Consider the following 25,994-nt stretch of genomic DNA (forward strand, 5'->3'; position numbering starts at 1 on the left):
CGTGTCTAGCCTATGGAGCTGGACACAGGAATGGGTCCCTTAATAGCATTAAAGCAGACCAGTGTAATTAGTGTAGCTGTTTGCCGTCTCATTCTGGGATTTCACAGAGGGCTGCAGAGTTGCTTTTCATTTCAGAAAGAGCTAACAACTGCAACTGCTACTTGATGGAAGCATCAAGCTTCCCTCTTGAACAAGTGATGGAGAAGACAAGGCAGAGCRGCAGCACTGCCTAGTGAACAGGTGCCGTCTGTGGCTTGCTACGTGTAAGCTGCTCCTTCTACCAGCTAGGAAGAAAAGAGCATTTTATAATGCAGATCAGCACTAAAGGATCATGAGTACAAGGTATAGTGTAGCATGATGACATCATTTATTAGTTTTTTTTTATTATTAGATGCAAAAAAATGAGCACTGTGAGTTGCCCCAAGGATGTGCACTAGCAAGCTGTCATGCCGTGCAGTACTATGGAAGAATGATCGTATCTTCCCAATACTTTTTGTTATTTCAAGGAGTTGCAGGGACGTATGTTTCCTCCATTTGTGTTTCTGTTTATTTTTGTCTCCGGCAGGGACCGAGCACATAGACAATTGAGTTCCGGATACCACTGTGGTTTCGTTTTTAAGGGCAGCCAGTGCTGCGCRGTGCAACTTCCCTCTTGCATTTTTCTATGCGCCTCGAGCTGCCCTGCATGGGAGACTGCAGCTTCGRCACAAAACTGCTCAAGCCTCAGTGTCAGCCTCATCCTCTGATAAACTGCGTATCGCTTGCTGGGAAAAGATCTTGGAAGAGCTTCCGGAGAATTACTAAAGGAGAGAGCAGTAAGTTTGGGAAAGGGATTTTTTTTTAAATAATGTAAAACTACATCCACATGGATTGTTTTTGGTAGAACAACACCTCTTCTGAGGCTAATGAGCAAAAATGGCTCGCTAGACTTAATGTATCGTGCTCAAGAAGGAARTAAAACCAAGTTTTAAACTGGGCACATTCATGTTCTCGTTCTTTTTCATTTGTTTTTTAATTCTGGTGTGCTGAAGGCAGCAGCATTAACTGACTTTCCCCATTTSGTTTTTGTTCCCGCCTCAGCACGATCTATTTAGCAAACTCTTCTTAGGCAATGTGTTTGAGCTAATGTGGAGCAGGGCTTTTGTCTTTTCAAACAGGAAATAAAGCAGTTGAAGCAACTTGGTAACATCGGCTGAAAAAGCAAGTGCCTTGTGTATATCCTACAGTTGATTTATAGGTCAGAGACCGCTGTTAGCATGTGAATGTGTTCTAGCAGAGATGTCTGGAGCCTGACTGTGAGGGCTCAGAGAGGAARAGGGAGCTGCTCTGTCTTGGAGAATTAATTGTTTTATCAGTAATTGTTCATTGCAACATTGTGCAAGTCCAGCTCTCGGCCTAGCAAAAATTCACTCGTTGGCCACCTCAGCAGGTGATCTAGGAGAAATACAACAGCTATTCACTTGAAAACAAACAAACCTGTACATTTGTGTCATTGTGTCCATAACAGAAAATAAAATACCAAATTATGCCGTATCATTTGAAGAGGCAATAAGTAAACCTCAATGTTGTTTAAGAATTCCAGCATGAAATCCCACTGCAATCAGTATTCAAGCTGTTGTCTCATAAAACTCTCCTCCAAGTACTGATAAATAATACATGCAAGAGGATGAAGGCCAGAGAAAATAGCATGTTAGTAACAGTCGTGAATAGCAAATTGGAAAGATGGGCTGCAGAGTTCAGCAAACTCGTGTGTGAGATGCACACCTTCCATCCCTTCCTGCTCCTCAGCAAACAGCTAAGCTAAAGGAGGCCAAAGGCAGTCGTGTTCTGTTTGCTGTCATTTCTGCTTTTTGGTATTCTTTGAAAGGCTGCTGTCTAGGATCAGGCCTCACAGAAATGAAAYTTGACACAAGAGGGACTACTCTAGAGTGCTAATTATTAGTAATAAGGAATGAATCTGTTACGTGCTAAGGAACTGCAGGTCTTGGGCTCTGAAATGGCTGTTGGAAATCAGTGTAGATAAATACAAAGTGAAACAGATGGAGCAAAAACAATCCCAGCTCTACAGATAAATGATGGTCTGTGAGCTGACTGTTGCTATTCAGGAATAAACTCTTGGGATTATAATAGATAGCTCCATGCAAGTGTCAGCTCTGAGCTCAGCAGTGATCAAAAGGCAGTGTTAGGGATYACTGGGAAAGAGATGCACAACAAACCTGAAAACATTACAGTGCACCTCTCTAAATCCATGCAGCTCTGSGTCCTGGTAGTTCAAAAAGTATATAGTTGCACTGGAGAAAGTTTGGGAAAGGAAGATTGATGAAAGGTTTGAAATGGTTTCCATGTGCTGYTCCCTTGTTTCTTCAGCCAGGAGAAGAGATGACTGATGAGGGTGTATGACAGAAATGCAGAAAAYGTTACTATTATCTAGTAACTCGTAGTGAGGTGAAGGGCTTGACTCAGTGATTCTCTCTGGCCCTGGGAGTGCTGGGGAGCACCATGGCTGTAGGCAGCTGAYGGGGTCAGACCAAGAGAAAGAGATGGGTCTTCATGCAGGTGTAGTCAAGCTCTTCAGCTCCTTACTGCTGAAGGGTGAGAGATGACGTGTTCAAGGGGCAACCAGGAAGTTCATGGGAAGTAAATCCATTGCTAATTGCAAAGACTCTAGCTTTGATTTCGAAAGTGTGAGCTGCAGGCTGTTGAAGCTCGTAAAAGTGTTTTAGGAATGTATGTGTATGTGCTTGCTCAATGTTTTTTCCTAACTACCTGCTTTTAGGTGCTGCGAGGGACTGGTTACTAGGCAAAATCGACATTTTGTGAGTAGGCCACACAGGACTGAGGTCTTGGAGTAGGTTAACTTATGCTATTGCAAATACTTAATTTCAGGCCCTTTTCTACAGTTTTGCAAATTTTAAAGAGCCGCTTTGGATGTTTGGATTCCTTGGCCAAACAGAGACCAAAGATATTGCAGACAGAGTATGTTATTTTGATGCATAACTACTAAATGGAAGAGTAAGAGATAATTGAGTACTGCAGCAAAGCTGGGTTAGTGTAAGTTGTGGTTTACAGTAGACTGTTACAAAAAAGTAATGACTGGGACTTTCCAAGGCAATAACGGCTGTCATGAACCTGATTTAGAAGGAAGTTGTACTGAGGTTGTTCTGTATTAATTACCTTTCCCCTCTTGGTTCATTTTATCTGGACAGTCTTATCCCAGATAGTTCAGTTGCTCCTCAGGCACTAAATGACTCAAATTTTTCTTCATTATTTTACTTTGTAAGCTACTTTTTTAGAGACAGCATTCAGTTTTGCAGCCACCATAATGAAACAAATTCTCTCATGCCCCCTCCCTCTAATGGTTTCCTGAGACTTTTGTATCTAATGTGTTTTTGCAAGACTGAACAGGCAAAAACATTTAATTGCTATTTTCTACCAGTATTCTCTTTCTAAGTGTGTTTGGCTTGGCAAAGTCTGTGTTAAAATACAACACATGTTCATAATGCACTTTGACTGGAGCCTTTAAAAAATATGGAAGAGAGAGTCTACACAGTGGCACCATGCTGTTCAGAGCCTAAAGCTATCAAAGAAAGAAATATTGCTTCRTAGATCTTCTCTGGATGGTGTGCATTAACATTTGCATCAGATTTGTTGCTCCAATATGCTTACAGGGCAGGGTATTCACAGCATCTCACTTCAAGTACTTGCACTAGCARCCTCGACTCTCTTTTCAGTAGCAGAGTAAAGGAGGTAACTTAAAAAACACAGGCCAGAGCAAGACCCTCATTTAAATACTCTAGATTACTCCTTAGAGATCCGTGTTCACTGGGAAGCCGTGGGAGACAAGGCTCCTAATCCAGGCATCTCAAGTCAACAGTATRAGTCCTATCCTGTGTGAACCTCTAACGTCTGGCATCTCACTTTCGGATAAAAAAGAAAAAAAGCAATTAGCCTGACTTGTCCCATAGTGGCCCTGCAGCACTGAATGTTAGAGAGGGCAGAGCATTTTCCTTCTGTAGACCATAGCAATCCCAGTTGAGGAGCAGAGCAGTGATCCATCTCACAGTGTACCCTGCTTCCAGCCACAGCTGGAATTTGATGAGCCAGAAGTACGTAAAAAGTGTTTCTGATCATATTACTGCCTGCTCTGCTGTGTTTTTTCAAAATTGTAAGATTGCCGGGGAAGTTGAGGTCTCTTAGGTGGATTTGYATAGATGCGACGATGACACAAACCACATGCTGCTGAGATTGTCCGTGACTTGGGGTCGTGATCGTTCTGTAGGTCATTTCACCTCTGTAGGCAATCATTTACATGTACAGTATATAACTCTGATTACCTGCACTTAAATTTACTTACCTTTGGATTAGTGAAGAGCCACCCTGATTTTTGCATTGTAGTACAAATTGCAAAAGAGACCACTCAGATTCTGATATCCTGAATATTTTATTAACTTTTAGTCTTTGCCAAGCTAAACTGTTGTAGTTTTCTCAGTCTTGTGGTCTTGACCAAACAATCTTAACAAGAACATTCAGATTGCAAAGGCAAGCACTTAAAATTTAACATTTTCTACCACTCAAGCTGTCTATAGAGCCTACCTCTATCTTCTGTGTTGTCTGTATAGGCAGAATGACACTGTTTCGCATGCATGCGGTTAAAAAATCAGACTGGTCTCCCATTGCATTGGGATTTGGTTCAAGGCTTCTAGAAGAGTGAGAGAGGTCATTGCCAGGCTCATAGCTCTTTTCTGATAGGTAAGAGCTGAACCTCTGTTCCACGTTTGGTAGGACAGTGTGTGTGAATGATTATGGACTCTGTCCACCCTGGTTCGACTACTCCATTCTTTTTCTCTGCCTTTTCGGCACTGCCGCGTGACTCCTAGCCATTCTGGAAAACCTCGCCCATAGTTCTGTGTTCGAAAAAGTATTTTGACTTATTTGTTGTGTATTGCCATTGTGTTTTAATTTGAGGACATCTGTATTGGGAAGGAAAGTAGTTCTGCAATCTGTATTTAAAATAAAAATCCTTGGGAAGGATTAACATCCTTCCTAATTCATATCCAGGCAGACTTGTGTACCCAGAAGCAGGTCTTYTCTTTTTTTTTCTCCCTACAATTCTGCCAGCTGRTCTAATAAAAGATACTGCTTCTATTCAGTAACTTTTCTCAGTAATTTAACTACTGCAGACTTGATTTAATAGTTGTTAAGTACTGGTCATTTTTATAATAGATACTCATTGATACCTAGAAGAGGAAAGCTTTTTGATTTCAGTTGAAATAAGATTTTGCTACTCTAATTTAGATGAAACAAAATGGGGTGGAATGAAGGCATTCCATAGTACTGCAGTGTCCCCATGTTTTAGTGATTAACAGCAGAAAAGGAAACTCCTTTTTAAATTTTCAGATTTTTTAAAAATAAGTCATCCACAAATCATGCAGTAGTAACTTTAAAAAAAAAAAACTTTCTGTTTGTGCATTTTCTTCTGGGCACTCATTTTGATCTTAACATACTTTTGCTAATGTATCTTGTTCTCTCCCTCCCATATATATTTTTTTTAATAGTTAACCAGGAGTGAAAAAAGACAATGGATCCAGACTTTCTAAATGTGTTTACACAGCAGGCTGCACTTAATCAATTTGAAGTTGAAAATGACATTGCTCAAGGTATGTACTTTATGAACCAGGACAGAAAAAGGTCAGAGGAATGACCTAAAGAACTAAGCAGAAAATTTGCAGTACAAATTAATTGTATTCTTTTTTTTTTTTTTTTTTTTTCCCCAGCAGTGCTCCCAGCGTTTAATCAGCTACAAGTGAACTCCTAGTGTGTAATTTTGCCTCTGATTCTCTAGAGGCAAATCATGAGGCAGTAACAGAAGTTCTAGCTGATCCCTTACCTGAAACTTAAACTTCATATACAAGGATCTGCCCAAATTTGGTTCTTTTTTTCCAGAATTGACCTTTGGATGTTATTGATTTGAATTCCATTGAAATATAATTTCTGATTGTAGTTATAATACTCTGATATGCCATTTTCTCCCTCAGAGGAAATCTGTTAAAATTAAAACTGACAGTGTTTCTACATATGGAGCTTAGAGATACTGGCTAATATTAAATTGATAGCAGATTTTATAGAAAACCTACATTGCTCGTATCTGATAGTTGTAATGAATTTTGTTTACTTCCTTTCGTAGGAGAGAAGAGGAAACTCATAAAACCCACCTCTCGCAATAATTCCAAATTGGAAGAATTAAAACTGGTACCACTTCTTTTACTATATTATTTAAGTCTCACCCCAGGTTGTTTTAACCTCTTGTGGTAGTGCTCAGCCATRTAAACTACTAGCCTCTCTGGCCCAGTCCCACACTCTCTAAGGACATAGACTGRGTCTGGTTTTGGCACTTGGGCTACACACGAACAGACAAGAGCTTTTGCTTAAGCACAAGTACCAGAATAGCTGGGGCCGTACTGGATCAACCTTCAAGTGCTGACATTGCACAGAAGTGGTCACTGGTGTGTGTAAAGCTSCTTTTTTTCTTACATAATCTCTCTCCTAACTCGGGACATGTGGATGATGTGTGCCAGAAGTGCCCCGTTGCTGGTTCGTTGGAACTGTAATGCAATAGCAAAGAGAATGGCTGTGGTTTGAAAACAAATCCACATTACTGTTACTAAAGGCTGCTCTTCTGACACATGCAAGTTTACTGTCTTGATCCCATGATAGCAAGTTTTCAGAYTGCCTCCATGCTGATTTGCAACAGTTTTCTGTTCTGTCTTCTACCTTGTGTCTACTGGTTGTCAGTGGCAGCTGGCTTAGGGAAAGCTGTGATGCCTCCCAACCWGGGTAATATAAAGCAGAGACAGAAGGGATGAGGGGTCTGCAAGTCACCACTGGAACTCAGGAGAAAAAGCTTGCAAAATCAYTGTATGGTATATTGTTTGCTTGAAGTAACTGTGAAGGATGAAACCTGTTTCAAAGGAGACTGCTTTATTTACAAGTAATTTTGAAAATATCCCCTGTGCATTCAATCACCATATTTTTCTAATGTCACAGCCCAGAGGAAAGTTAGCATACTGAAATTTCCTGCAAGAAAATGACCTCTCTCTTTTGAGACCAGCACTTCTTGCATTATGAGATACTAAAATTGTTATAAATATCAAGAAWATGAGCTTAGGTTATGCACTAATATGTGTATATATTGTATTCATAAAGCCATAAATCTGTATATTTATTATGTTTTCTCAAACCTTCATGCACACTCAATCAAGAAGATTTAGTTTTTGTCAGGCGCTCACAATATTTTTATACAAAGAGAGAATCTTGAAAGGTAGTACTGCGAAATGCAATTATATTGTCTACAGAGACACTGAATATGTTTTTCTCAGAGTGCCAAGAATGAAGAGATTTCTTTAGTTTATGAAGATTTCTGTGAGCTTCAGTGTTTAATCCRTTTCCTGTCACAGTCACTTGAAATAATAGTTTTTACCATCTAACTTCTTTTCTGTGGAAGATGGGGAGGTGGGATTTGAGCCCCAAAAGAGGGAATCTCCTGTGCGCCTGTCAGTGCCACAGGTCGTCATCTTGATCTAAAGAGCTCACGACTCCTTTAGAGAAGAGATAATGATTGGGGGGGGGGCATTGAGTTATCTTCAAGGGAAGAATAAGGGGAGCAAAGAAAGTCGTTTCAGAAAGATACTGTGTTCCAGTGGATTTTCATCTTGAGATGGCTTTTGGGAACTAGGAAATGTGAACTGCCAGGTCGCTCACTGTAGTTGTTATTAATATCAAACTGCAGGTAAAAGACAGGGTGGTTAAATTTAGAAGCTAGTGGAAAACGTCTTTTTTGCATATTCTTTCTCCTATCCCTACCTACTCATTTTTAGATACAATTGTCTGCTCTTTTGGAGTGGAGTCCGAAACAGAGTTGTCTGGTCGGCAGGCTGTGATCATCACTGTTGAGAGCAGAGGCAGCAAACAATCTCATAAATTGCACTTAGCACTGCATTGCATTTGACCGTACCRTTACTTTGGTGGTATGAGTCTCTCCCTTGTAAATCCAGAGCGTTATCAGAACCAGRACAGTAAGCAGCAGCGGAGGGGCACAGCTTTTTGCTCCAGAAAAGTGCAGGTTCCTTTTTGGTTGAGGAAGTATATGTTTCAAACACTTTGACAGCTTCTCAGTTCAAGGAGGTGCCAGAACAAGGCATTCGTGGTTCTTGTGCAGTTTCAAGCATCCCGGAGATGCTTTTTCTTATGGGCTGTTTTTTAATATTTTTGTTACCTTTGGCTGACCTGCAGGGATCTGCTGTGAATCTTTCCCTCTAAGTGGGAAGGGTATAATCCACAAAAAGAACTCCAGCCACTCACCTGTAGCAGTAATAATAGCAATACCAGCAATAATAACTCCTCTTTCTGGAGGTTCTTGCTAACARCCAGCTGGGGCTAGTGCTTTTTGGTTCTGCTTCAGTCCGTGAGCTTCGTGCAGCCGATCATCAGTGCTCAGCAAACGGTTTGATCRTCACCCTTCGCTGCAGGGTCTCGCAGCTGCAGCGTGGTTAGTAGTGGTAGCCTGGTAGCGGTGGCTGRATGCTAACCCCCTTTCATCAGCTCGCATTGTGAGAGACGGCAAAGAGGGATGAAGCAATCACTGGTACAGCTTGAGGGACCGCGTCGGGGGGAGGCATTTTCCTCGGATAACTCCCTCGCCACAACTCTTCCTCTGATAGCTGCTGTTGGTAGCAGCAAGTCTGGCGATGCACAGCAGATGTGCTTCCAAGCATTTCTACTCAATGACAGAATCATGCTGTATTGGAATATTAGTTCTGGTCTTTTTTCCCGTTATATTAGCATATGTAGGCAAAGCRCATGCTTGGGGAAATGCTTCTGGATTCTTTTGGACTCGTGTGTAGAAGTGCAGTGCACAAGGGTCTGGCTGCAGAGAAAAAAGAACGTAGCTGGGAGCACGAGTCCTTCTCAGCCAGCCCTTGGCTTCCTAAGCAGTTTCCTTTTGCACAAGTAGGAAAAAGAGTAGAAAGAGCAATGAAAGGAATGCCACATAAGAAGGTGGGGAGGAAAAATGGAGTCCCTCCTCTCCTAATTTAGAGAGAGGATAGTACAAAATTACAGCGAGAAAACAAAAATAGGAGAGAAAAGGCAAGAGTGCTACTTATATTCRTGATCGTAATAAACAGCAGAACAAGTGAAGCCTCTTTGTTTATGAACTTTTGTCTCAAATGTGTGTGTGTGTGTATTCTCTGATGTCTAGTAAAGGCTGGGGGCGGGAGGTGCACTCTGCAGCCTGTTTCCTGACAGAAGCAGGAATAGGGTCTGCTCTACCTGTGTATCTATTTTTACAAAATGCACAGGCATATAACTTCTGAGATGTCTACACCCCTTACAGAATTGGCCAGCAAGCCTAATGATGTTGGGGAGAACTGATACTTACTTTGCATTTCCTTTAAAAAGAAAAAAAAATGGAAAGCCCAAAGGAAATGGAGAATGAGAACAAAACCAGATGTGAGATAACAGGACTAAGGAGTAACGCGATACAGTGCTGAATATGGTTTTAAACAACAACAATATAGTTGTCAACTGCTTTATTTTCCTCTACAGTTTTTGATTGACTGGATTAACACAACTCTGAAACAGGAACACATAGTAGTCAAAAGTCTGGAGGAGGATTTGTTTGATGGGCTGGTACTTCATCATCTTTTGGGTAAGCTGCTTTTTTGAATTTAGCTCCCAAGAAAATCAAGCAGGAACTTTTGGATCAAAGGATAAACAGCATGAAYTGGAATAGTAGTAGAACTGCTGGAATCTTACTTCTCTTTAATGGAAAAACAGAAGTGCACTACGAACAATTTATGGTTACTATTCTCAACAAATGCCTGCTGATCTTCTGTTCTTTTTATATAGTTACATTTTCTTCTTGTGATGTTACCAGCAACATGGGATGGAATCAGCACTGAAATTTGTTAGTTCTGTGTTTTTTGTTAAAAAAAAAAAGTTTTAGGCCTAAACACTGGGTTGGGACCAGAGCTGATGAAAGTCTAAGAGGCTGTCTTTATTTCAAGGGGTCAATATGAATATGTGACAGCTGAAAAAYAGCTTTTTTTTTGGTTGATTTCTATCTCTCCCTCTCTCCTATCTCTGCTTTGCTGTTTTTCCCTTTTCACTCTCCTCAGGGATGCATTTTCAAACTGTATCTCTTTTTAACCAAAGCTGAGGACTGTAGTATGGGTAGAGTTGGCTTACTTTCCTCAGTTAGTTGCCCAGCAGTGATCTGGGATTTCTTCTGTTCATGTGAGCTGATGTGACCTTTGTGCGGTGATCGGCAGGGAAGGTCCACTCACTGCGTTCCTGTAGTTTCCACCAGAAGAACGAGGAAAGCGGAGCGCTGGGGTCGGGGAACGACGCTGTGAGCAGTGACTCGAGTTGGACCCTTTTTGCAGAGCCTCACTCATTTTACTGAGGCTTTTGGAGAGCGCAGAAATTTAACAAGGCGTATGCAGCTGCAGGATGTGGGTCTGTGCTTTGGAAGTTATTAACTGGTACCAGGCATTTAAAGCAAGACTTCGTGCRCTTTGCTGTGATTTTATGTTTTTGTTTTCCCTTTATTTTCCCGTGGCGGTAAAATACATACTTTTTCATATGGACTCTCTGTTGAAGAAAACCTAGGATCTCTCAAGCTCGATGTTGACAAGATTGCATTAACAGAAAAAAAACAGCGACAGAAGCTCTCTGTGATTCTGGAGGCGGTGGCTAAGTGTTTGCAGCTGGAAGAAAATCAGCTGAAATGGAGTGTTGAATGTAGGTGCAAAAGAGAAATGGGAGGGAATTATCCATCCTGGGGTCCTCTACTATAAGTCTGCTATGAGGCAAAGGATGTTTTGGGGCTAAGGGTGCTACAACAGGACTTAAATAACATTTCAATTACTAGTTGAACTACRAGTCGGACAGGAATATCTGACAAACATCGGGTCATGCAAGCCTCATTCTCAAAGTATGTGGACTGCTCTTCAAGTTATGGATCACTTATGGCCCTCAGCATCCTTGTGTATATCTCACCAGATGTTAAATTAAGTGATGGTATTGCTTATTTGTGATATCGTATAACCCCCAATCTGATGCCCCACCTGTGATATGGCCTTCCATGACTTTGAGATCCTTTGCACAGGGAGARTTTAGGATATTACAGTGAGATTTAACTTGCTTTGCATGCTAAAAATTATTTTCTTTCTTTATATGGAATAGCTATCTTGACAAAAGACCTGCTGAGCACGTTGCATCTTCTGGTTGCAATAGCAAAACACTTYCAACCGAATTTGGCTATTCCTCCAAATGTTCAAGTGGAAACAATCACTATTGAGGTAATTATGGTTTTATATTTGTTACTATGGATCACAGAGACCTTTCACAGGACTTAATTTGCTTAGAACTAGGGAGAAGTGTGTGTACAGCTGTAAAAAAAGATTTTTTTTTTTTTTTTTTTGCTTTCTGTGAACTATGTCTTTTAATTTCTAAGTTGTTTGCTGCTCTGAACTATTACTTTGGGCTCAGTTCAGATGCTATATCTTCAAAAGGGCAGAAATACTATTCTCTCTCTTCTCMTTGATGCGAAAGAAATGGTCCAAATTGAAAACAGGTATAGATCTTTGTGAACGAAGAAAAAAAGAAACAAATTCTGCTGTTACCATCTACAAGTATTTTAAAATAGAAACCTACACTCTTAAATCATGGTATTTGTTTAATACTAAGTATTTATCTCCTTAGAGGAAGGGAGTTTTTGCTATCTGAGGTCATATTTTGGTATTTTTCTCTACAAGCTAAGATCTGCATACTTTCTTTTTGTCTCCTGTTTCTTGAAATCGATGCTGGAAACTCACACCTGATTCTGTGTCTCTGKGACTTCAGAAGAACATCATATTTCCCACAATTTTGTCACAAGTTTAACAAAACTTTTGACATAGTCCATGTGCCCATAGTCCATATGCCATTAGCTAGTGCTCTTCCCTCTTTGGAACAYCAAATGGGGCTGAGATGGTGCATGTGCTTAAGCTACATACTTCACTTGGAGAGGATTAAAAATGTCCTGGAGGAAGAGTCTCTTCTGGGACTCGATTCTGCCAAGGTAGCCTTGGCACTCATTGCAGCCTAGCACTTAAGCATGTGAGTAGCCTCTCTGATTTCTGATTGGAGTCTAAAGCTCATGTAGTGCAAGACTGCTTAGTTAAAAATTCAGACTGTTAGTAAAGCAGCCTGCCAGGTAGTTCCTTACTTGTGGATACCTCAGCCACTCCAAAATCAGAAGGGATCATTTATGAAAGTACAGCCTTGGAAAATGATACTAACTCTGAAGACAAATGGCAGTTGAGATAATATGGGCGATGCTCTGGGATTATGGTAGTGAGCAAAATCTCAAGAGAAATTGATGCTCTTGAGGGAGARAAGAAATCTTTAGGTTAAAAGTGAGGGAAACCCATAATGTCAAGGGTTCAGAAGAGGGGCAGAAAAACTGCAAAAGTGTTTGAGGGCAGGAAAGAGAAAATGTGGAAGAGGCCCAGAAGAGACAGGAGAAGGGCCAGCCTTCCTGTGATGCTTGCCAGGAGTGAGGTCCTACCTTTGCCCTGAAGTGCTGGATGTGCTTGCATTGCAGCACAGATCGTGGGAGAGCTCACAGCAAGCAGGCAGGCAGCAGTCCTGATGGCAATGTATTGACTCAAAAGACTTGACTCAGAAGAGAAGGGGTTTCACTGCCTGCAGAGGGAGAGCGGCGAGCATCAAATACTTCCCTGTGGAAAAGATACTGGTCAGGTGCCTGACTAAAGCAGCAGGATGTGCAGGGATGCTGATTTTCTCCTGCTGCTTCTGGCTGTCAGTTGGGTAGTTGCTCTCTTGCAGTAATTGAAGATGTGTTTTGATGGTATGCGGAATACGAAGGTCTATGTAAATGATTAGAGCTGAGGAGAAAAGGTGCAAGGACATAAGCAAAGATCCCAGGTAGCTTCAGCAACAGGAAGACTTGCCATTCTGTATCTAAGCAAGCCTCCAAAGCTAAGGTCCCTGTGAAGGAATTCATTTGGTGGGTGGCAGGCTGAGTAGTGAGGTCCTTATATGGCAGAGGCGACCACCTCCAGAGCTGTAAAATTAAAGGTTCCTTAACACAGGGAGCTGCACGAGGAGATCACTGTGAGTTCAAGCTCACCCGGACCAGCTTAGCGCAGACATCAGCTGTCTGAGCTGAGGTGCCAGCCCCAGACATCACCAGCTGAGGGACTTCCTGTGTTTTCCTTTGCTCCCTCTCATGGGGAAATGGGTGATTTCTGGGAGAAGAGTGAGAAGAACAGAAGAGAATAGTAACCTCTTAAAGTGCCTGCACTAATTTCACTAGAGTTCTTGAGTAAATGCCCTCTGGTAAGTGCTTATGACACCAAACAGGTCATGAGCGTCTCCTTATTGCTTTCAGATTTTTTTTTTTGAAACAAAAATGAAAATATTTGTTGTCTTTTTAACAGAACACCTCCAGAGGATTAAAGACAGAAACTATGGTGGAATGTATCACAGATGCCAAGTAAGAGGGGATGTATGTTGGCTTTTACACTGTGAATCAGAAAGGAAATGTTGTGTGTGGGGGGTTTCCCCTTAAAAGAAAGCTGGGCGCATGAAAGCAATGAAAATTACAATACGCATATGAACTGTTCTGGGGGTTTCTTCTTTTTTTTTTTTTTTTGTTCCCTTGCCTCAAATTAAGTATTATGGGCTAATACCTTTCTGGTTTACTCTTTATTTAAATTTCTCTAAAAGACTGTCTGTGAGCATTTCTGAGGCTTGATGTTTGTTGCTGCCATGGAATTAGTGCCTGAAGCAAAGGCACTAATCAATCCTCATTAGATTTTACTGGTAGTAGTAAAACCTAACAAATATAGTAATAAAAATCCAGTATTGTACGTTTACATGTCCAGAAATAAACTAGAAATTTTATATAGCCACAGTGGTTTAAATCTACTAACAGTTCATTGCTATTGTGTTATTAAATTAAGAAAAAGGAAGCAGTTTTTCTGTATTTTACTRTTGAACTAAGCTTTGCGCTTGCTGAGTTTGTGAGGTGCTGTGATTGTTAAATGAGTTGAATAGTAGGATACCATTTATACACAGAATGTGAACATCTTTCCAAGAACTAGAAATAGGTTTTCCTACTATCATCTTTTATATACAGAACATCTTTAAATATCATGAGGTTACCGAAAGAGGATATTGCAAATTATGCTTATAAAATAAATGTTTATTAGTCTGTGTGCCAATTAAAATCTTAATGTACTTCCAAGTACCTATACAGGTATACTTGAAAATGACTGTTGGAGAGTTGTTCTGACATAAAGTTAATGACACTTTGTAATGTATCTCCTACTTCATAAGATGCCTGATGGCACACACAAGCTTTACTAATGAATAGAATTAGTTCTACTAAAGTGTTTTTCCCTAACTCTTTCTTTTTATTGTACTTTTTAGAGAAAATTTAGAAGACCAGTCAAGTAAGTACTCATATTGCCAAATTCAGTGCTTCTCTACTATGCTTTATTATGCACCAAATTTTGTTTCATTTCCCTTGCAATAAAAATCAGTACATTCCTACTACTAGAGCTAGCAGTTTCATGGGTTTCTCTTAGGGTTTTTCTTCCAAGTGTCTTCTGTTAATGACTATTCATATCAAGACAATATAGTTTTGGGAAAAAAAAACACAAAAATTGATCTCTCTCACTTCGGTGGAACTATTTGTGAACATAATGGCCTGAGAATTGTGCTTCAAATTGGTACTAGTTTTAGTGTAGTTTCCTTTCCTTTCTGTAGTTTGCAAAATAAGATTTTGAAATTTCTGAGTACTTGATTATAGACAGCAGCTCAGTAAAACAAACATCCTCCCCTGATTTTGCCCTTAGGAAATGCTTCCTAAGTGTGCGAGATGAGATGAGCCTGCAGGAAGCTCTGTGCACTGCTTAAGGTTCAGCACAAGGCTTTTGGTTTGCACACTCTGAGCTGGTCCTTCCTGCAAGGGGCATGTTTTATCTGCAGCGAATCAACAGAAGCATTTTAATTCTCTACTGTGTCCTTTATGTTAGCATTCCCATCCTTTGCAGAGGTGTAAAATGTTTCATTTAATACATGTTTAGCGCTTACTTCCCTGAGTGGCATCCAGGAAGTTAGTGGCAAAAGTGTRAGTGGGTATTTTCTCCAGTGGTCTGATTCTGCTGGGGAGAGAAATCATAGAACCAGTAAGATTGGAAGGGAYCTCTGGAGATCATCTAGTCCAACCTCCCTGCTCAAGCAAGGTCATGTTAGACAGGGTTGCATTCAGGTGGGTTTTGAATATCTCCAGAGAAGGAGACTCCAGAACCAGAAATCAGAACTCCACTCTTCAAAATGCTGTCTCCATCTGTTTTTAACGCTGCTCACTTACCAAAGAAAAAGCACAGCCACATCTCCAAGTGTGGCTCCAGAAGAGGGCTCTCGAGTTTGCGAGAACCTTGCAGCCTTCAGGCTGTCACTCCAGCGATTTGTTTGATTGATTCACTGATTTTCTAACGATGCTGCAGCAACCCTGTAGCAGGGTGAAAGGAAAAAACCTCAGGAAAGTCTAACAATTATGCTGCTGGATGCCTTGGATTTTAAAGGTGTTTCACATGCTTGCCTTGTGCTGCCACCAGAGCAGTCTTGGGGACGGGGCGCTCTGGGGAGATGCAGACTGCGCCGGCTGAAACTGGAGGTGAGGGTGGGAGTTCACAAAGAATTTCATGCACCTCATTTCCTTGGAAATCTTCAAAAATCTTTCAAGGTTAAAAAACACGACTTAAAAGGGAGGAACTGTAAAACTTGCCAAACTTACCCGTTGCTTGGGCTAGTGGTAGCACAAGCTGGAGACCCTCTGCAGGCAAAAATTTGGGAGCTGGCTGGAGAAAATTGTTTTCTCTGTGGAAGTTGGACTAAAGTGGAGCCTGAACCCCTGCTCTCTGTTAAATATTAAAGCAGAATTTCCCCCCTCTTCCAATAGCTCTTTTTCTTCMTTGTTTATAAGATGTGAACGCCCTTCTCCTTCTCGAGCTACTTCAAACCTCTGATATGGCAGTTATCTCAAATAATGCCAATTAATGTTGTTTCATTRTAACAGATGATGCCTTTGATGAATTATTCAGCCATGCTCCAGATAGACTGGATGCAGTAAAACAGGTAATTTAATTTTTAAATAGACATTGAAATTTGTAAGGTAAAATATAATTCATGACTTCCCTGGAAAAAAAAATCCTCATTTCTTCTCTCTTCTCCTCCACATTTATTTTCTTTAGGTATTTCTGCAGTTTGTCAACCAGCACGTTGGAAAATTAGGATTAAATGTGAAAGACATCGAATCTCAGGTAGCCTGCTCAGAGCTGTGTGTTAACATGTTTTGTCAGCTATTGGAGTGTTTCTTCTCTTTATTAGGATTCTTGTTGTAGTAATTCCAAACTTGGCAACACAACAATTATTTCTAGCTTCAGGTTAAAATCACAGGCTTCAGCCTCTGAAGCTAATAAGATAAGCAATGGAAAAATATAGCTTTACATTGAATACTCTGCGCTTCTTGTAGTGCTACAGGGAGTAATTTGAAGAACCTCTAGCTCCTGTGGACTGCGTTTCCTTTTTGGGGGAAACAAGTACGTTGGGGCTATTCAACGGAAAGCTGAGCTGGTTGATGACGTGCTCATAAGGGGCCTCGGCATTTCCTCCCCAGTCCCCAGCAAAAAGGGGAGTAAACGTGCCTCCTCCCGTGCCTTTCCCATGCTGCTGACCTTGGAGGCCCTCAGCAGCTCAGCCCCGAGCGAGWTGTGTGCTGGAGGGCCGAGGAGCCCCGGGACATCCTGTGGGGCTTCTCCCTCCCCTGCTTCCCCAGCCCACGCGTGCCCCTTCGCTTCGGGCACTCAGAATTGCCACGCGGTGACGGTTCCCGTGGGCCACCGGGGAGCGCGGGGGCAGCGCACAGCTCCAGGGCTCTGCTGGGTCCTCCTGACGGATGGCCATGAGAAAGGARGTTTCAAATGTGTTTTGTCATAAATCTCTGGCACTAGGCAGATTGATTGATTTATTTATAATTACATACGTGATTGCCTGAATTCTCATCGCATCCGGAATAGCTTGTTTTAATTGTTAGCCTTTTATAATTTCACWTTGCTACTAAGGTGGCTTATGTAACTAAGCGTGAAGTTTACTGTGTAAGAGGTGCAAGAAATTGAATTTTTAACATGTCTAATTGCCGGTGTGCCATTTCATTTCCTTTTTGACTAGAATRGCATTTCTCTCGAGTGATTTACTAAAGGCCAATTTAATAAATAATATCGGGATCATCATTCTAGTTTGCAGATGGAGTCATCTTACTCCTGTTGATCGGACAACTGGAGGGTTACTTCCTGAATTTAAGGGATTTCTTCCTGACTCCAGCCAACACCACAGAGATGGTAGGTTATTATTTAATTACTTAGGGCCTGAGGCTTCAAACGGTGCCTCTGTTTATACGCACCTGTATGTCAGCGAAGAGCTCTGTGTGGCTTGCTGTACCCGTATATGAAGTCAAATGCATGCAGAGTACTATTGCAGAGCTGCTTGTCCTGGGTTTTAGTCACTTATCTCGCACCTTTCGAGAGCTATGTCAAATCCTTTTTGCTTGAGACCCGACACAAAAAGGAGCCTCTCCCCAGCACGATTTGCATTCCAGGRTCCCCTCACAAAAGTGACTTTCTTCTGATGCCACATCTCACGGCAGTTAATCTCCTGGGGCAATATTTATTTGTAATGAAAATTCTGAGGTCCCTTATTGATTAAACAAAAAATACTTAGGTGAAGCTTCTCATTAAAATGTTTCGAAGACCAATTGTCTGAGCCCGMGGTTTAAATTTTGTCAAAAAACTCACTGCCGTAAATTAATGACTRCTAAAAATGTTAGGAAAATTGGGATTTTTAAAGTAAAATTATTCAAAACTGGGAAATATATTTTAAAGAGTCAAATCAAATAAATCAGAGCATGTCTTCTGGTTATTCTTCCCTTCCTCCTCTTCCACCTGGCTTTCAAAAWTGTTTGCTCTGGTCTACTGAATGAGAAATAACTTTTTAATATTTCAAGCCAACTTTTTTAGAGAAATCAGTGAAAAATTTTGGCTTAAAATTATGTCGATAACCTTTCTGTTCTTGGGTCAGCCCTGTTTAAGCCTTGCAGATCCCTTTCAGGGAAGTAGATACCCCTGCATTTCGGGCATGAATCAGAACCTAACAACACTGTACGTGCCAGTAACTTCATTTCAGCAGAGTTACTTTCAAATACCGCAGTTGCTATTGAACACTTTGCCAAAGTGCTATTTACTGCTTGCATCTTCTAGGATGTTCGTTACGAGATAAAAAGCAGAATGACAATCTAACTAAAAATATTGAACTCCTGTAGCTCAACTTTCATCTCCACGTAAAATACGCCTTTCAGTTCCCCTGTGTATTTTGACTCCCTGTCATTTTAGACGTTAATTGGTACAGTAAAGTATGAAGACGTAACCTTTGCTGTGATTTAAAAGATGTCGTTCCTGTTCTGGAAGTGGTGACAACTGCGCGTACCGTTGAGATCAGTGTGGTGTAGCAACTGGCAGTCAAGCTGAAAGCCTGTAGTTCGAAGCTGCTACTTGGTGAATCACAAGGAGAGGAAACTGTGCTGAGAGTAGGGATACTGAAAGATTAGTCTTGGATGCTCACGTGTATATTAAAGTATATATTCTGAGACAAAGCAAATAATCATGAAATATGGAAGGCACAGTGGGCGGTCTGGAGGTCAGGTCTGGGAGGGCCCTTGTGCTTCACAAGACTGAACTTATACTAGATCAGGCCCAGACCCCAAATACCTCAAACTTCCCCCTCCCTATCAAGTTGTAAATMTTAAATAATTTTCCAGTGCTTTTGAGTCTGGAAGTGCTGCTGGACAAAACAGCTTGTTTTTATAAGTTGCCCTTCTTCGGTAATTACTGGCATTTCTGTCTGCAGATTTATTTTGAAATCTGCATTTTATCTATTCTTGCAACTCTCATGTATTTACTGAGAGGAAAATATGACCTTTTCTCCTGTGCTGGTTCATTAAGAAAACATTCGATTTATTCATTCTGATCTGAAAATCGTGTAGGTCTGTATGTGAGCTTAAACTCTGCCGTCTGCCAACTGGGAGAGGCGGAAAACAAGCTCAAATTCAAACTGTCGGGCTCTGCTACTCATAAAACACAGAMCCAGGTGAAATGGAAATCTATTGCTTCACTTCAGAGCATGCAGCTTTTCCTGGGCTTATGCACGCGTGACCCGAGTGCTTGTTGTCGGAAGGTAATAAGGAGCAGCATGCCGACGTTTTACAATGTACCTTCCCAAGGATAAATCGACTGGGAGCCAAAGGGCCGTAAGAGGATACAATCTGAAGTCCTTGCAGGTCTTATTGCTTCCTTAGAGGAATAAGGAAGCTAATTACAGCCAAATACACAATCCCCTGCATGGTGCAAGAAGTGGAGCATAGTATTTTTTTTTTTTTGACAGTGATTACTGCATGTGCCTGTGATGCTGATTTTATGCAAGGAAGAGAGAAAAATAAGTGAGGAAAATTCAGAACTTGCCCCCCACTTTGATTCATAAGGGCATGTTTAATTTCTCATGAATAATATTAAAGGCATCATCACTACTGTTATCATGTATAAATGTATTTATCCTTTAAAACATAAGCTTCTAGCTCACAATTACTGCTGATCAGAAAATTTTCAATCTTTATGGTTTTAAACAAAATACCAAGAATGTCTTCCTTGCACTTTTAGGGGACTTTTTCATTTCAAATATAATCAGCATATGGGGCATTAAAAAAAAAAGGTTGAAATAAATTCCTTGCATCTGCTGYATTCAGTTGTGAATCTAACCTATTCTCCCAATGGAAACATCTATTAACACAAGACTCTCACAGGTGAAATCTGTTTTCAAGTAAATGGGTTGTTCTACCTATCTCATGGGATACATTTTATTGGAGATTGGGTTCTACCTCAGATTTTATATRCTAATTAGTAGAAATTCTGATAAGCACTCCATCAAGACCAAAAAGAGGAACATGAATCAATATCTATCTTCAGTTCCTAGAGAAAKGCTTTTAAAAACAATTAGGCAGAGAACATTTTCTGTTGCATTGATCTCACTTTCTCAACAACAGCTTCACAACGTGAACCTTGCGTTGGACTTGCTGACAGATGGAGGACTGCTCAATTTTTCTGTGAACTCTGAAGGTGAGTCCCAACAYGCAAACTTGCCTGAAATTGCTAATACCCTGGTTCAGCCAAAGGTAAGGTTTTGCAATGTGACACTGATTCTTTGCATTATATGGCTGCCCCATAGCTCTGCATTCAGAGCAAACAATGGAATATTTTTTTTTTTGAACAACATTTATTTCTATGCTTGAAAAAGTTCTATTGTTATAACTTCAGTGTGCACGTTGGTCGTGCAAGAGTCATTGCCTTTTTGCCGTATTGCATAGAACTAGGAGTTTGCAGAGCTATTTCTGTTAAAACTGGAAAAGGGTAATTTGCATGAGTTGGAGTCTCCATTTTAAGTTCTAACGTTTGTGTGAAAGGAGTTAAAACTGTGCTTTTTCCTTTGCACTGCCTCAAATGTAGAGTTGATCAATATAGGAAATATTGGTGCCAACAACTGCAGGTCATTTAGTACAATTTCACTGGGAAAATCCTCAGGCAATGCTTTAATTTAGTATCATTTAGGGTACTTAATAGATATACTTTTTAGACTGTTTAAGGATCTCATCTAATAGTGTTTCATTATTAGCCTGTCTTCTAGTGATTTACAGCAATGTAAGAGGAATAGTAAATCCTCCACATTGCTTAACCTCTTCCATTACATTTATTAAACATGAGAGCAGTTGCTTAGCAAAAACATGAAAGCTGAAACCTGAAAGAAAAAAAAAACAATCAACAGCAGCAAAATACGATGGAAACATTGCAACTGAAAAATAAAGTATTAGATAATGCCTGCAACAATTAGAGCAGAATCATAAAAAACTAAACCCGTAAAGCCCATTAAATTATCTACTCTCTTCTCTGCTGGTGAAGAATTGTTTCTTGCTATCCTGTCTTCCAACAAGATAGTGCAGTGAAAGCCTCTTAAGTTCATTTGAGAAATCAAACAATTTTCTAACTCTGTAGATCCTGTTTTGTTGCTTATTATGACTAGATAGTCTCAGTTTGCATTATAATTGGGGAAAGGTGGAAGATTGTCTTTGGCAGATGGCGCCTCTTTTTATTCCAGGGATTTCTAATGATTCCCATCTGGTTTGGTTTTTCTTATGTATCCACAGATATTGTGAAAGGTGATATGAAGACTACACTGCGGATTCTGTATTGCTTATATTCCAAATACAAGACCAAAGAAACATGAAGAGGAAGGCTAAGCACTTGGACCTTTTTTTCTTGCTTTTCTTTTCTTTCATTATTTTCCTGACATGTTGTGGTCTGATTTTTTTTGAACTTCCAGCTGTATGTTTTTCCCTGTGCTTGTATGTGCATGCACTTGTCTTTCGTGCTTGCTGTATTAATATGTATAGACAAGTGTGTTTTCATGCAAAATTTCACATATACTGCTTGAATTTCCTGGATATATGAGTTTAACTAGAGCAAAGTCATTCTGTAATTCTGAAGCTATCCTTTGCTCCTTCTGAGGCTATAATATGGGAAAGAAGTCTAATATGTGTTTATTCTAGACTACAGTGTTTTTGCCTCTGGAATGGGATTTGGAAGCTAGTATTATAACTTTGCACTTTTCTGGTTCTGATTCACTCTGGAAATTAGAGAGATGGGTGACCCATCGTGGTATCTCTGCGAATATAACAAATATACTTGAAGCTCAAGTTCAAAAGCTTTTGTGCAGAGGTGGCCAGCTGCTCTCAAACAAGGTTGTGTGGATTGGAAAGCAAATGAATGTGTAATTGAAAGGAAACCTGAACTTACCAAAATACTTGATAAAAATTTCASCATTTGCCTGCTCAAATCTGGAAGGGGAACTCAGAACCATGTGCTAACRTGGGACTGTATGATAATGAAGGGGACTCCTACACCACCATGGAAAGACCTCTGCCACTTCCTTTGGCACACTAGTGCTGCAGGTACTCTCAGCTCCCCTGTGACTYGCTTAGCTGATTTTGTCCAGCAGTTGTCCCAAGCATCCCAGCAGCCCCCCTCTGAACACATTTTTGCAAAAACCACAATTTATRTTAACTATCACCCTGGGTCTTTCTCTGGGGTTTTAGATCAGAACTCCTTCAAAACCTCCATCTGCTTCTTTGACCTTAAAATTATGTCATATTTGTGTTGCATAAAGCTCAAGTTCCAATAAAAAAAAGTTTTGATACTATTTTGGCTTTCCTCTTAACTGACTTAATTTCCTGTAGTCAGTGATTCTGACATTTGATCTCTGATCTGATCCTCCATCTGTGTGTTAAGGAGAAACYAAAGCACGCCTAGTGTGAGGTCTGACATTTACAGTTGAGAATGTGTTGTGTCTAGTTCTTGACATGCAGCCTAGGGAGGATCCTCAGATAGCAATGGTGATACATCCTCAAGTCCTGCCTTTGAAAATGATGATAATGCAAATAATAAAATTGCTATGAACCTAATCCTTTTTGCACCAATAATTACCTCATTATGTTTTTATAGAGGAAAAGCCAAYGTGTGGTGCCAATGAGCTGCCAGATCAACTTGCTTCTCTAGCAAAAATTAATTATGTATGCCCTTTCAAAAGATTTAAGTCAGAACTGCTTGCTCTTTCATGTACAACTCTCCATAGGTATCTTGTTTTTTTCCTTTATGGGCTTCAAACAATTGCTTGGGCTTTCTTAGAAGTTAGTCCTCCCTTTGCGGAGCTCTGCTGTCATTGCTGTAATATTCCCAGTGGGTTACCGAATAAATCACTCCCGAGTGGATAAGACAAGGATGCTGCTTGTGGGGAGTGGGGACCAGGGGCCAGGAAAGGATTTGGTGGTGGTGCTGGCAATGCAGTAGTGGCATTGCCTTTTCCGTCTAGGAACTAACCTAGCCCTGGTCCAACGGCAACTAATACTCAAGGATGCAGTTTGATTTTCTTTTCCTCTTTCCTGCTTTCCTCTTTCCTCATGTGGTGAGTTTTGTGGTCCACCCATCTAGCAGAAGTCAATGTGGTGCTTTTGAAGATTTCACAGTCTTGCACGTTGCTGTTGAAGGAAGTCTAGTTCTGTATATTCAATAAAAGCGAGGGCCATATTCCCTTCCTTACACCAGCTTGCTTAAACCTGTTGTGAACTAGTCATTCTTGGGAAAACACACAGGGGASAGACAATGACAGCTAATGTGGTTGAATCAAAAATGTAGTGAGACCAAAACCAAATGTTTTAATCTGTTTTTCATGGTATGAGCTGATTTACAGCATGCTTAATGTTTCTGAGCACTTTGATAAAGTGTGTGCCTCAGTATAAAGAGCTGGCGTTTGATTCCTTAAAGCATGCAACAGAATTTTACTAATCCATCACACAGGCACCCACTCCATAAATCTGTATAGAATATACAAGTACACTATTTACATTTGGGATATAGTCACAGACTTGGCATGGCTTGGATAGTAAATGTAAACTGACAGAGCTAAAGAGAATATTCCAGGAGTTTGGAGCTGRGGAAAATAGAAATATATATTATTGTTCTCAGACGTTACTTTTGCCTTATATCATGGAATGTGAGGGGGAATTTCTTCACTGTGAGAGTGACAGAGCACTGGACCAGGTTGCCTGGAGAAGTTGTGCAGTCTCCTTCTCTGGAGATATTCAAGGCCTGCCTGGATGCTACCCTGTCTAACATGCTCTAGGTGACCCTGCTGAGCAGGGAGGTTGGACTAGATGATCTCCAGAGGTCCCTTCCAACCTTACTGATTCTATGATTCTATGATCAACTTGGTTCCCTTTTCCTTTACAAGTATAAGTCAATAAAAACAAAAGCTGCTTAGTCTGTTTAAGCTGGCAAATTAACTATGGTATTTTGAATAAAATAAACTCTCTCTATGCAAGCCTGCTCCTTGACACACAATTAAATTTACAATGATCATGTTTAAATGCTAGACAGTAAGCAATTTCTGATGGAAAAACTATGTGGACTAATAATTTTTCTTTCCCTAGGCTCTGTAGCTAGGTAGGCAAGCTGAACCRTGATGACTGCTCAGGTTTCAAATGGAGTCATTTGTGTATGAAACATTTGACACATTGACTGAAAATAAAGTCCATCTATCTTTTAAATATCCAGTAACTGGTCCTAGAATTTCTGAGGCAGAGAAGAGCCCTACAGGAGCTTGTGTTACTATAAGTGACTTGGTATCTGTAGCTATGTGGCAAGGCAACAGCAGAGACTTGGAACAGGTCTGAAATGTTGCTAGCTCTTGCTTGCCTTCATTTTCTTGTTGTCTTGTCTTTCCAAAGTRTACTGCTAAATAAACATGAAGGTGTCTTTCCAAATGCATAGCAGCAAGTGAATAAAGGGAACTAAGACAGGTCCTGGCTRCAAAGCCTGGGAAAGTTGTTAGATATCTGACTCTAGAGTCAAAACTGCTCCTCCTTGGGAGCTACTTCCTACATGTGCTCCTTTGGAGTGGCAACTATCTTCAAGGTCTATCCTTTTCCTTTTTCCTATTTTTTTCCCTATTCTTACTCTTTTCATATGTTCTCAGTTATGCTGCTTGACATGCAGTATCTATGTGGAAACATCCTCATAGTCAAATGTTTCTTTGGTAATTTGGCTTTCAAACCATGAAAGCAACTAATCCAAATTCTTACTTAGTATGTGYTCATGCGTGTGTGYGCGCRCGYATGTGTGTGAAGGAATCTTGGTGGTCTTTCTCTTCTGTGCTTCTAAAATTTTCCTAAAGAATAAAAGCTATTGTCAGTTTTTGCACATTTGTTTTTCCCTAATGAATTAATATTATCATAAAGAAAGATGAAAGTGGAGGTGTTAGATGAATTAGAGGATGAAGTAGTTAGAGGATATTGGCCTTTCTACTTGCTGTGGCAATGGATGGTTTTCCTCTGGCACTCTAAATTTTCTAGGATGGTGGCAAGTTGARGTGACTTGTGGGGAGACTATTTCTGAGGTTAGAAGGAGTCAAATCAAGGGAGCAGTACTGCAAGTTGGAACATCCCTCTCCCCCACATCTTATCCATCAGCAGGTACTGTACTTTCTGGAATTTTAAAATTAAAAAATACTACTTTTCTTTAGCACTTTGATTTGAAAAACACCAGGGCACCTTTTGTGATTGATTTTTAGTGCCTGCAGATTCCCAAGCCTTTGCCCTCTATATCATTCTCTTACAGAAGGGTTCCCATAAACCCTTATGTTCCAGCCACTGACTAAAATGAAAGTTTTTAAGGACTTTATCCACTAATGTCCTTTCTCAGGCTGAACATACGAATCACACACCTAGATGAGAGGCCAATAAAATAGCATGAAGCCAGACAAATGTTAGAGGAGAAGAGACGAGCTTGGTCAGGAAGTGATGAATTCATCTGTAGAAAAATGCCTAGCTGGTTGGTTGAGTTTGAGTAAAACTGTCTAAATCTGGGTCCTAAAATCTTGTTGCCATGCCTCTGGAGAATAGCAGTTCAGGTACTTTATGCTGCCCTCTTCATCCATATTCCAAATGCTCATCAGACTTTACCTCCTGTAGATATCTCCTGGTGTTATCCTGGTCATATCTCCTACCATCTATGCCAAGCTCTTCCTCTTATTGTAGCAAAGAAGTGCTTCATGGTGGTTGTATGATTAGTTTTTCTTAAGAAATGGAACCCAAATGAGGAGTTCTGCCCGTGATGGAAAATGGAAACTCTAAACACATGAACTGAAACTCCTGTGGTGAGCTGCAAATATTTTTTTTTTCTCACCACGCATCTTCACCTCCTCCTTTA

The 25,994-nt window shown here is 40.5% G+C and overlaps 1 protein-coding gene across 1 annotated transcript; it reads left to right on the top strand.

The window, feature by feature from the left end:
• The first annotated feature begins 522 nt into the window (after nucleotides 1–522).
• On the top strand, nucleotides 523–23,343 carry PARVG (parvin gamma). Its single transcript, XM_085324420.1, has 13 exons — nucleotides 523–815; nucleotides 5,556–5,657; nucleotides 6,185–6,249; nucleotides 9,604–9,706; nucleotides 10,660–10,800; nucleotides 11,245–11,360; nucleotides 13,506–13,561; nucleotides 14,500–14,522; nucleotides 16,154–16,212; nucleotides 16,329–16,397; nucleotides 17,373–17,474; nucleotides 20,225–20,297; nucleotides 21,380–23,343. Exons 2-13 carry the CDS (start codon nucleotides 5,579–5,581, stop codon nucleotides 21,457–21,459), a joined length of 966 nt encoding a protein of 321 aa, XP_085180546.1. The 5' UTR covers nucleotides 523–815; nucleotides 5,556–5,578; the 3' UTR covers nucleotides 21,460–23,343.
• The last annotated feature ends 2,651 nt before the right edge of the window (nucleotides 23,344–25,994 follow it).

The sequence above is a fragment of the Rhea americana genome, unplaced genomic scaffold (genome assembly GCF_003343005.1).
Source record: "Rhea americana isolate MKP2758 unplaced genomic scaffold, rheAme1 scaffold_91, whole genome shotgun sequence".
Classification (NCBI taxonomy): domain Eukaryota; kingdom Metazoa; phylum Chordata; class Aves; order Rheiformes; family Rheidae; genus Rhea; species Rhea americana.